This window comes from Heterodontus francisci, chromosome 5 (assembly GCF_036365525.1).
Source record: "Heterodontus francisci isolate sHetFra1 chromosome 5, sHetFra1.hap1, whole genome shotgun sequence".
Lineage (NCBI taxonomy): Eukaryota > Metazoa > Chordata > Chondrichthyes > Heterodontiformes > Heterodontidae > Heterodontus > Heterodontus francisci.
The window spans coordinates 85,429,814-85,442,387 of NC_090375.1; the positions used below are offsets into that span (position 1 = coordinate 85,429,814).

Here is a 12,574-nt window from a genome sequence, read left to right on the forward strand (position 1 = left end):
TTACCTTTTAAATCTGACCTTCTCCCCCAGACTGCACAAAGTTTAAAGTTCACCTCTGCCCACCATCCCCTACACACATTCCATTTATTTGACCCCATTCCCCACCAACCCTCCGCTCTGTCACTGAAAATCTTGACTCCTCCCCCCCCACCCCCACCCGCCCCCCCCTCCAGTGTCATGCCGGCTTTTGCCAGATGGAATTGAAGGCACGGGACTGCTGGCAGCCACACTGAGGATCGCAGCGGGCCTGGAAGATTAATGGTAAGTTTATGCTACTGTATTCATTTTATTGATTTGAATATATAGATGCAGGTTCCATCGCCCAGCGGCGGGGGGGCTGGGTGGTGGGGGGTGCCAAGGAGCGTTGCCGCCGCTGGGAGGATCAGGCCGGGCCCTCCCGGTGTCAGCCTCTGAGACGGTCTGCTGCCAGACCCGTCTTCCGGCCCCCCTGCCAGGGAGCCCAATATCGTGGACTTGGTAAAATCCAGCCCAAAGAGGGATGAGGACGGGAAGGGATTTAAATTCAAGGATGAGACTTTTAAATTTCGGGGAGTACTAGCCAATGTAATTCAGCAAGCACTGGGATGATTGGATCAGAAGCTCATCTCAGGGTTAATTAGGACTTTGAGGGTGGAAACAGTCTGATTCAACCTGAGACAGTGGCCTGGGAGGGGAATGGAATTGATCGCAAGGGTACAGTTTGTGGCTGGGCCAAAGACAAGGGCTTTAGGGGCGGCACAGTGGCGCAGTGGTTAGCACCGCAGCCTCACAGCTCTAGGGACCCGGGTTCAATTCTGGGTACTGCCTGTGTGGAGTTTGCAAGTTCTCCCTGTGTCTGCGTGGGTTTCCTCCGGGTGCTCCGGTTTCCTCCCACATGCCAAAGACTTGCAGGTTGATAGGTTAATTGGCCATTATAAATTGCCCCTAGTATAGGTAGGTGGTAGGGAAATATATAGGTGGGGATGTGGTAGGAATATGGGATTAGTGTAGGATTAGTATAAATGGGTGGTTGATGGTCGGCACAGACTCAGTGGGCCGAAGGGCCTGTTTCAGTGCTGTATCTCTAAACTAAACTAAACTATGTTTTAATAAATAATTATTACATAAGTTGATAGAACTGCTATTTTCATACTTCACTGTGAGGTCCCGGAGGACTGGAGAATTGCTAATGTTGTCCCCTTGTTTAAGAAGGGTAGCAGGGATAATCCAGGTAATTATAGCCTGACGTCAGTGGTAGGGAAGCTGCTGGAGAAGATACTGAGGGATAGGATCTATTCCCATTTGGAAGAAAATGGGCTCATCAGTGATAGGCAACATGGTTTTGTGCAGGGAAGGTCATGTCTTACCAACTTAATAGAATTCTTTGAGGAAGTGACAAAGTTGATTGATGAGGGAAGGGCTGTCGATGTCATATACATGGACTTCAGTAAGGCGTTTGATAAGGTTCCCCATGGCAGGCTGATGGAGAAAGTGAAGACGCTTGGGGTCCAAGGTGTACTAGCTAGATGGATAAAGAACTGGCTGGGCAACAGGAGACAGAGAGTAGCAGTAGAAGGGAGTTTCTCAAAATGGAGACGTGTGACCAGTGGTGTTCCACAGGGATCCGTGCTAGGACCACTGTTGTTTGTGATATACATTAATGATTTGGAGGAAAGTATAGGTGGACTGATTAGCAAGTTTGCAGACGACACTAAGATTGGTGGAGTAGTAGATAGTGAAGGGGACTGTCAGAGAATACAGCAGAATATAGATAGATTGGAGAGTTGGGCAGAGAAATGGCAGATGGAGTTCAATCAGGGCAAATGCGAGGTGATGCATTTTGGAAGATCCAATTCAAGAGTGAACTATGCAGTAAATGGAAAAGTCCTGGGGAAAATTGATGTCCAGAGAGATTTGGGTGTTCAGGTCCACTGTTCCCTGAAGGTGGCAACGCAGGTAAATAGAGTGGTCAAGAAGGCATACGGCATGCTTTCCTTCATCGGACGGGGTATTGAGTACAAGAGTTGGCAGGTCATGTTACAGTTGTATAGGACTTTGGTTCGGCCACATTTGGAATACTGCGTACAGTTCTGGTCGCCACATTACCAAAAGGATGTGGATGCTTTGGAGAGGGTGCAGAGGAGGTTCACCAGGATGTTGCCTGGTATGGAGGGCGCTAGCTATGAAGAGAGGTTGAAGAGATTAGGATTATTTTCATTAGAAAGACGGAGGTTGAGGGGGGACCTGATTGAGGTGTACAAAATCATGAGAGGTATAGACAGGGTGGATAACAAGAGGCTTTTTCCCAGAGTGGGGGATTCAATTACTAGAGGACACGAGTTCAAAGTGAAAAGGGAAAAGTTTAGGGGGGATATGCGTGGAAAGTTCTTTACGCAGAGGGTGGTGGGTGCCTGGAACGCGTTGCCAGCGGAGGTGGTAGATGCGGGCACGATGGAGTCTTTTAAGATGTATCTAGACAGATACATGAATGGGCAGGAAGAAAAGAGATACAGAACCTTAGAAAATAGGCGACATGTTTAGAGAGAGGATCTGGATCGGCGCAGGCTTGGAGGGCCGAAGGGCCTGTTCCTGTGCTGTAATTATCTTTGTTCTTTGTTCTATACTAGTCTAACATGACTATTAAAACATGCCCCTCAAATTGCCATAAAATATGAATTTGTAAGAAAATTAACAATATATTTTCAAAAATTTGCTCTTGTCTGACTTCATCGAAATAACCCAGAAGGAAAATCGTGTTTTCAAATGGTGTAATAAACCACGAGCACAGTAAATGTTGCCACAGTGATTAGATAGCGTTATGTACGGTGACGCAGTAGACTAGAGACTAGTCTTTCACTTGTGGAAGCTATGTTGAAATCTCGCTGAGACTGACGGGTTGAAAGTTTCCTGAGTCAGCTGGCTGTAAGGGTATAATGTGAGATGAGTTTGGGTAGTCTCTATTATGGAATGTGGAAAAATCGTTACACCATTGCAATAGAGATGCTCTTCCGGGTTTTCTGCAGCTGTTGATGACACAAAGATAGGTAGGAAAATAAGTTGTGAAGAGGACATTAGGAGATTACAAAGGAATATAGATAGGTTAAGTGAGTGGGAAAAGATCTGGCAAATGGAGTATAATGTGGGAAAATGTGAAATTGTCCATTTTGGCAGGAAGAATGAAAAAAAGCATATTATCTAAATGGTGAGAGATTGCAGAGCTCTGAGATGCAGAGGGATCTGGGTGTCCTAGTGCCTGAATTGTAAAAGGTTAGTATGCAGGTACAGCAAGTAATTAGGAAAGCTAATAGAATGTTATTGTTTACTGTGAGGGGAATTGAATACAAAAATAGGGAGGTTATGCTTCAGTTATACAAGGCATTGGTGAGACCACACCTGAAGAACTGTGTACAGTATTGGCCCCCTTATTTAAGGAAGGATGTAAATGCATTGGAAGCAGTCAGAGAAGGTTTACTAGACTAATACCTGGAATGGGCGGGTTGTCTTATGCGGAAAGGTTGGACCGGCTGGGATTGTATCTGCTGGAGTTCAGAAGAATAAGAAGCGACTTGATTGAAACATATAAGATCCTGAGGGGTCTTGACAGGGTGGATGTGGAAAGGATGTTTCCTCTTGTGGAAGAATCCAGACCTGGGGGTCACTGTTTAAAAATAAGGGGTCGCCCATTTAAGGCAGAGATTAGGAGAATTTTTTTCTCTGAGAGGGTCCTGAGTCTTTGGATCTCTCTACCTCAAAAGGCAGTGGAAGCAGAGTCTTTAAATATTTTTAAGGCAGAGGTAGATAGATTCTTGATAAGCAAGGGGGTGAAAGGTTATCGGGGATAGGCGGGAATGTGGAGTTGAGGTAACAACCAGGCGGGAATGTGGAGTTGAGGTAACAACCACATCAGCCATGATCTTATTCAATGGCGGAGCAGGCTCGAGGGACCGAGTGGCTTACTCCTGCTCCTAATTCGTATGTTTGTATGTTCTGCCCATGAGCGAGAGAACTCCCAGATGTAAATATTTTTGGACCAAGTAGAAGGAGTTTCACTCTTCTATTAGCTGTGCAATCCCTGACCTGGGAGATTGGAGATGATACTGAATGCCTTAAATGGAAAATGTTCCATTCCCCAGACTATACTTTGTTCATCTTGATGAGCACCAAATGATAATAAATTTGTTTAAAAGAATGTTTTATGTTTTCTTGTACTACTTAAATATACCTTCAATAATTTCCTTATCTGTGGTTTCTTAAAGGTTGTCCCCCTAAATGGAAGAATTTCAAGGATAAGTGTTATTATTTCTCCATTGATCGTGTCGAATTTGAAGAAGCAAACAATCTATGCAAAAACATGTCTGCCGACATGATTATAATTAATAACCGTGAAGAACAGGTATGAAAAATATCAAAACATAAAATACCTCTCTTATTTTACTCAAATTTGAAAAACTCTTATTTGCTTCAGAAATATCAAAAGTAAAGGACAAGCAGTTAAGGCACAGTTGGTTTACAATGTTTTTCTTTAACCTTTATAAATTGTGTTCAAATGGAACAAAACAGATATAAAAGTCTTGTTCTCTGAAAGCACTTCAATCTTATTATGAAGCATAAGAAATTCAGAAAGCATGGAATGAGAAAAGGCTATTTGAACCATCAAGCCTCCTCTTTACAAACCTTTCGCATGGACTCTACCGAACCCATTTTACTTTGAGGAAATGTTCTGCAATGTTTCTCCCTGGCTACCAAGTGTTATTGAAGCAAAACTTCAGAAGGTCTCATTAATCTTGCATTGTAATACATTTATTAATTGCCTTTCCTGATGACATTACCAAGGTTCAGCGGTTCAGAAGCTGTTATGTTCCATCACTCTCTGGACTGAACTTTATAACCCGCAATCTCATTCCTAATTATGTCTTAATAAGTGGTTAGCACTGCAGCCTCACAGCTCCAGAGACCCGGGTTCAATTCTGGGTACTGCCTGTGCGGAGTTTGCAAGTTCTCCCTGTGACCGCGTGGGTTTTCGCCGGGTGCTCCGGTTTCCTCCCACCGCCAAAGACTTGCAGGTGATAGGTAAATTGGCCATTGTAAATTGCCCCTAGTGTAGGTAGGTGATAGGGAATATGGGATTACTGTAGGGTTAGTATAAATGGGTGGTTGTTGGTCGGCACAGACTCGGTGGGCTGAAGGGCCTGTTTCAGTGCTGTATCTCTAAAAAAAAAAATACGATTGGTATTTTAATTGAACCAGAAACTGCGGGTCACAAATCTAGTGGTTAGAATGGGATCAGACTGGCCAGTACCCTCCAGTACTTACCTCACCAGTGTTTGCAGGTCAGTGGCAGGACACCTAATTTCCATGGGGCAGGCAAGTATATCTCCTGCTGCTGTCTTCACAACCACGGATATCTCACAGCGCTTTATAGCCAATGAAGTACTTTTGAAGTGCAGTTACTGTTGTAATGTAAAAAAATGCAATGCAGTCAGAAAATATGGTATTTGTCTTTGATTGCGGGGGTGGGGATGGCCAGGCCCCCTCCCGTCAGATCTCAACCATATTTACTACCTGTAGAAGAACCATTTGAAATATTGTAAAGAAAAAAATTAGCATTCTTCGGGGGTACAGGCTGTTTTCTAGGCCAAAATATGCAAGTTAGGAGTCAGTATTGTCATGAAGACCCCACCTGACACGAATGAGGCATGTTAAGTTCATCATATAAACATTAATTTTAAACTGTTGCTGGACTGAAGAGATGAATTGTTTAAAGAGATCAGCAGTGGCTGGAAACATTTGCATTCTAAGAGACAGTTGTCTAGGAAAAGACAATGGAACTTGTTACGACCAGGTGAGAAGGTGTCCAGGGGTTCTCTTTCAGCCTTTGCCTGGTTTAACTGTAACAGGGTTTAAATTTAAAACACCGTGATTTTAGCTCCCCCTTCGTGAATCCTTGTTCACTGCTCCAATTGTAAGGCAAAGAAATCAAACAGGTTTCCATAGCTTTAAACAAGAAAGGCAGAAGTTTATTAATCTTAAACTCTAAGCCGGTTAACGACTACGAATATGCGATGCGACCATGCTAGCATGCATACGTGATAAACACACATGCAGATAGAGACAGAAAAAATAGAAGGAATAAAGGGGAAAAGTTTGAGGCAATATCTGGTAGTTATAGTCCTTTAAGTTCAATGTGGAGTCTTTGGTTGCTGGTAAGTCTTGCAATTCGTTAGGGCCCAGTTCACGCTTCAACTTGTTCCAATGTAGGAGTCTTTTCTCCCTTGAGGTTTATGTGTCTTCCATGGGTCCAGTGACTTAGGGAGAAAGCGAGAGAGAGCGAGAGACAGCCAGGTGAGAGACTTGCTTGTTTCAGCTTCAGTTGCACACTGTCTTTTGAATTCAAACTGTCCTATGGCTAGTTCAAAAAACCTGGACCAGCCAGTTAGTCATGTGACCAGCTGGTTTAACCAGTCCTGGTTCTGTGGATTGTATCATCTTAGCAGGGCCTGGAATGTGCTTCCTTACATCTTCAGTGTCTGGTGATCAAAATCCATTTGGGTTAATTGGAGCAGGGAATAGTCCTTTGTCTCCACAAGCAGTGCCTCTTAGTATGCAAATGTCCTTCCAGTCCAGTGTCTGGTGATCTTCAAACAAGTCATTTCTTCACTCCAGCAACAGTTTAAAATCAATGTTCATATGACAAAATTAATATGCCTCATTCTTGGCAGGTGGGGGTCTGCATGACAAACTGCTCTCTGATCCAATTAACCCAGATGGATTTTGATCACCAGACATTGAAGATGGAACAAGCCAGCATTTCATTAACCCACCCCCCACCACCCCCTGCCCACTGCAGTTGTCTGCTAAGATGAAAGGAATCCACAAAAACGCAGGAGAGTTTGTTAAAAAAACAACTAGTCACATGACTAACCTGCTGGCCCAGGGTTTTTGAATTGCCCACAGGACAGGTTGAGGACAGCGACTGCTTTGAAGACAAAAGAGAAAGAAGATCTCTCTCCCTGGTTCTCTCCTTCTCACGAATTTCCAAATCCACTGAAGCCACTTAAACCTCAAGAGAGAAGACTCCTACATCGAAACAAGTTTGAAAGCGTGCACTGGGCCCAAACAAAACGGCAACATTTAACTGCAATCAAAGACTCTACATCGAACTCGAAGGACAGTAAATGAACCCCAGCTATTTCTTCAAACTTTTCCCCCTCTATTCTTATTCCTTTTCTGTCTCTATCTGTGTGTGTGTTTATCGTGTAAGCATGCTAGCATGGTCGCGTTGCGTATTCGTAGTCGTTTTAAACGAATTAGAGTTTTAAGGTTAATAAACTTACACGTTTCTTGTATAAATCTAAGAAAACCTGTCTGGTTGATTTCTTTGCCTTACAATTGGAGAGCAGTGAAGAAGGATTCACTGAGGGTGAGCTAAAAACACTGTGTTTTTAAAAATTAAACCCCGTTACAGTCAAACCAGGCAAAGGCTGAGAGGGAACCCCTAGACCCCTTTCTCACCTGGTCGTAACAGTATACATACTGTTGAAAATGTAATTTTTGGAATTGAAGTAGCCATGGCATTTTCATTGTCCAGGCAATGTGTCAAAACAATTATAACACCTAATTCTAGGATGAATAAGACGCTAGAATACAACCTTACAGCAGTTATGCTACGGCTTCACAATAGACTGGTCACACCACACTTAGAAAACTGTGTTCAGTTTCAGACATCACACCACAAAAATGTACTTGTGTCAGAAGGGATAAAGAAGAACAGCAAAACTGAGACCTGTGACAATGGTGAATAATTAAAGAAGCTTAATCTTTGTGGTTTAGAAAGAAGATGGTTAAAGGGGATTTCATCCAAGTATTTCAATGTGAAGCATAAAAAAAATAAGATATGGCAGGAAAATAGGATCAAAGAACATGAATAATGAAGAGTAAGTTTAAAATATATTATAAAAGTTGTCTTTGAAGACTGTTAAATGTTTGCAATAGCCTGCCATGAAGGCAAGTAGAGAAAAGCATCCAGGGTATACTAGAAACACTCCAAAGCTATAGTGAGAGAATTAGAGTTCTAGAGGTCTGGGCATTGAAGGTCTAAGTGACATTTTTTTCATCCCAAACTTGTCTTGTTTTATCTTCTCTAATTATGTGGTCGGAATCCAAATTGAATAGTTTGCTTGCCTTACATTATCTATTTGTCTAAGAATGTTTTCAAAAAAAGCTTAGGTCTCCTAGAATTATTTTTCCCAATGAAACAAATCGAGTTCTGAATCTCTCTTCATAACAGGAGCTCTAAATCTCTAAATTGGTTTTCTCTGCATCCTCTCCAACGTCAGGATTTTCCTTTTCTTTTACCACCACTTCAGTAAAAAGTGGGCAGGCCATATCCATAAATTAGGTGAGGACCCAACACATCAGATCCCTGCACATTTTCTATGCATTGCATTTCCATGAGAAATAACAATAGCCCCAGAAGTGTCCACGCAAATATGGACAGATGTATTCACTTTAAGTGCTAACACATTGTATTACATTACCAAATTAATAATGTTGGATGTAAAGAACAACTGTATTCAAGAGGCATGTAAGGTGCAACAGCCTCAAAGGGTTAAAAAAAAGGAAAAGACGGATTGCAGCACAATTAAATAGCAAATTTATATTGGTCTATTTTACCACTCAATGTAGCAGGATTTAAAAAAATTTAATATAAGGCTACCTGCATTGTTAAGCTGCTGAAGGAAACAGGCATCTGTTATTACCAGACACTTCCTGTCCTTCCCCAACCAGTTGCAAGCTCAAAAGCAGTTGGGAATTCTGTTGGCAGCTCACCCAAAGATTTTTAACTAGGATGATCCAGGGAACTTCGGTGGCAATTGGTCAGGACATTGCAAAGTCCACCCCACCAAAGAACACCCACAGTCCTAGCTCGAGGAAAATGTAAGCTTGGGTGTTGAAAACTGTCCACAATAGAGTAACCAGAAAATCAACACTGTCACCAATTGAGCATGTTGACTTCCATTTCAGATTCTCTGGTTCTTCTTAGCAACAAGAAAGATTCTGGAGTAGAGCCTCAGAAAATTCATCAAGATATCCCAAAGGCAGTAATGCCAACCTGTTCGTCGTCTCATAAACCATGAAACAAACACATAAAAAATAAGAAATTTGGTATAAAAATCATGAGTTACTGTTTATAAACCAATATAGATTGACTGTAGGTTTATAAATCTCATTAATGACTTATTTAATCTCTTAACAGGTCATAGCTCTTTAGAAAAGCTATATTACTGCATCTGAAAATGTTTTACAAAAAAACTATTATTGAGCTCCACACACAGAGCAAGAAGATTCCATGCTCCATCCTGGCCTGTCCACACCCAATATCTGCATGTTACCAAAGCCTGTCCACCATCTACATGGCACAAGTCAGGAGTGTGATGAAATACTCTCCACTTGCCTGGATGGGTGCAGCTCCAACAACACTCAAGAAGCTCAACACCATCCAGGACAAAGCACCCAATCCAGCAGCTTCAACATTCACTCCCTCCACCACCAATGCACAGTGGCAGCACTGTGTATCATCTACAAGATGCACTGCAGCAACTCACCAAGGTTCCTTAGACAGCACCTTCCAAGCCCACAACCTCTACCACCTAGAAGGGCAAAGGCAGCAGATGCATGGGAACACCACCACCTGCAGGTTTCCCTCCAAGCTACACACTGTCCTGACTTGGAACTATATCGCCGTTCCTTCACTGTCGCTGGGTCAAAATCCTCGAACTCTCTTCCTAACAGCACTGTGGGTGTCCCTACCCAACATGGACTGCAGCGGTTCAAGAAGGCAGCTCACCACCACCTTCTCATGGGCAATTAGCGATAGCCAAAAATGCTGGCCTAGCCTGCGATGCACACATCTCATGAATGAATTAAAAAGAACCATCACATTTTACAAGCACTTTGTCTCCTGGCTTTAGCTATGTAGTTCTGAATTTCATGTTTCGCTCTGCATTTGCTTTCATGCGATCTTTCTGTCCTTGATCATGCTCGCATATGTGTTGATCATTAGTTTTGCTGGGTAGCTGAGGAAGACATGTGCGCAAAGTATGTGCAAAGATAAGTGTAACTGGAGGCTTTACACTGGTCAAGTGAGGAGTTGCTCTGTAATTGCAAAGTAAACAATACAACTGTTGCTTGCTGTCAGCAGTAGCTGCACAGATCTCTTTTCTCAAGGTATGCATGAATCTCTAAACTTTTCCAATAGTTGTTGGCCAATAGGTTGTGATGTTTCAATGGGTGAAGCTCAGGTAGTTCGCAAATTTACTGAACTCATCACTGTTGAATGGGGGTCCATTGTCGCTTCTCACTGTTTGAGGGACTCCAAACAAAGCAAAAATCTGCTCTAGCTTTGGGACAACTGTTTTCACTGAGGTATATCTGCTGTAGTCGTCAGTGACAACAAGCAAGTGCTCGCTATTCGGCAAGTCTGCAAAGTCTACGCTAACTTCTGTCCTTGGGTATGCAGGTAGCTCAGACATGTTGAATGGTTCATGAAGATTTGACATTATGGTTGCTTGATGTGACAAATACTGATTAGTTTTGTGCTCCACCGTGCGGTCAATTCCTGGGAACCATACCTTTTCCCGAAGAAATTGCTTGGTTTTGACAATTCCCTGATGACCCTCATGTGCTAATGCTGCAACATATTCTCACAACAACTGTGGAATGACAGTGCAGTTGCCACGTAACACGAGATCAGAAGTGGTTGCAACTGTGAGCTCTTTTCAAACATTGTGAAGACCTTGTAGTGTGTGAGCGACTTTATTTGTACACACTCTCTTGATCATATCTTTCCAGTTTTGTGATTTCATAGCTGTCATACATAGCTGCAATGTTTCATCATGTTTTGTTGCCACTTTAATATCCATGAATTTTAGCGACTTTGGCATCGCATTTACACTCACATAGTTAAGATGTTGTTCGGGAGTCTTTTCTTTGCAACTAGTAGGATTGCTTGTCAGAAAAGGATGGCGCGAAAGGTAATCTGCTGGGTTAAGCTTTCCTGGCTGATACTTAACATGGAACTCGTACTCTTGTAGCTTGAGTATCCACTGCTCTATTTGAACAGGTGGTTTACTCTGTGAATTGTTGAACAGGGTCACTCGTGATCTGTGATAGGTTATCACTTCAAACTCGCTTCTGTACAAGTAGAGATGAAAGTGTAGGCTGCTGCATGTGATTGAGAGTGCCTCTCTCCCTGTTTTCAAAATATCGTTGTTCTATAGGCGTTAATGATCTGCTTGCCATCGCAACAATTGATAGATGGTCTGCTTTGTCTTTCTGCACGAGAACTGCACCTAAGCCAACCGGGCTTGCATCCACGGCTAACTAGGTGGTTTTCTCAGGGTTGACATAGGCATTTGTGCAACTTGCTGACAACTGTTGTTTGATCTGATGTACAGTCTGTTTATGCGATTTAGTCCACTCCCACTTGGTGGTCTCTTTTGTCAGATTGCATAGGGGAGCAGACAGTGTGTCAAGTCAGGAATGAAAGGACTACAGTATATGATGAGCCCAAGCAGACTCCAGACTTCAAGCACATTCCTGGAATCTGCAGTGTTTGCAATGACTTCAACTTTCCGTGGAGAAGATGATACTCCTTGAACGTTGAATACAAGACTGAAGAATTTGATTCTGCTTTAATTGAACAGGCACTTATCTTCATTCAGGATGAGACTGCATTCTCTAAGATATTGTAAGCTTGCATGTAGGCATTTCTCAAATTCACTTTCACTGTGACCGTAGATGAGAATGTCATTGCTGATATTCAGCATGCTCTCAAGTCCTTGCAGTGCAGACTGAATCATGTGCTGAAATACATCAGCTACTGAGTTGACTCCAAAGTTGAGCCTCTTATATCAAAAGTGCCCAACGTGAATGGAGAACTCTGTGAGGTACCTCAGTTCTTCCGAAGCTCAATTTGATGGTAGCCTCCATTGAGGTCAAATTTAGCAAAACGTTTGGCACCATTCACTTTCTGTATGATATCATCAGTTGTCAGTGTTAAATGTCTTTCTCGCTGTATTTCTTGGTTTGATCTCTGCTTATCGAAGCAGATTCTGATCTTGTTCTCACTATTGGGTTTCTTGACAACTTGTATGATGAGACCTAATATGCTCAATGCTTTTCTCCAGAAGATGGGCAGAGAACACTGCCTGAAATGTCGAGTCCTAACAGTTCTTCCACGACCTCTTCTTTCAAGAAAAAAACTGCCCTTTTCAGAGCAACTCACATGGTGTAATTGTAAATCATTTTACTCAACCTTAAAACAGCATTTGTTTTGGTGTCTTTGAATGTGACTGGCATTTCAAAAGTCCCAAGAACTTTCAGTGGTTTGTTACTATGGCAGTGGAAGATTTTTGTATTCCTTGGTTTGCAAAGGATGGGGCAGGCCTGAAGTTTGTTCAACGTTTTATCTCTCATGACGTTGCACCTGTATCTATGAGAGCATCGACCTTTGAGCAGCCAATGGTCACTGTTACATGTGGCTGTTTGCTGTGTCTGGAAGACAGCACAAAAGTATCTTTCTCTACATTGGCTA

The 12,574-nt window shown here is 42.6% G+C and overlaps 1 protein-coding gene across 4 annotated transcripts in view; it reads left to right on the plus strand.

Annotated features, from left to right (window-relative positions):
- The window catches only part of colec12 (collectin sub-family member 12), a 260,779-nt gene that overhangs the window by 231,842 nt on the left and 16,363 nt on the right, over positions 1-12,574 (plus strand). For all 4 annotated transcript variants that reach the window (XM_068031711.1, XM_068031712.1, XM_068031713.1 and 1 more), the window contains one exon: positions 4,236-4,372. In XM_068031711.1, the coding sequence (XP_067887812.1) occupies positions 4,236-4,372 (137 nt within the window). The remainder of the gene's footprint in view (positions 1-4,235; positions 4,373-12,574) is intronic.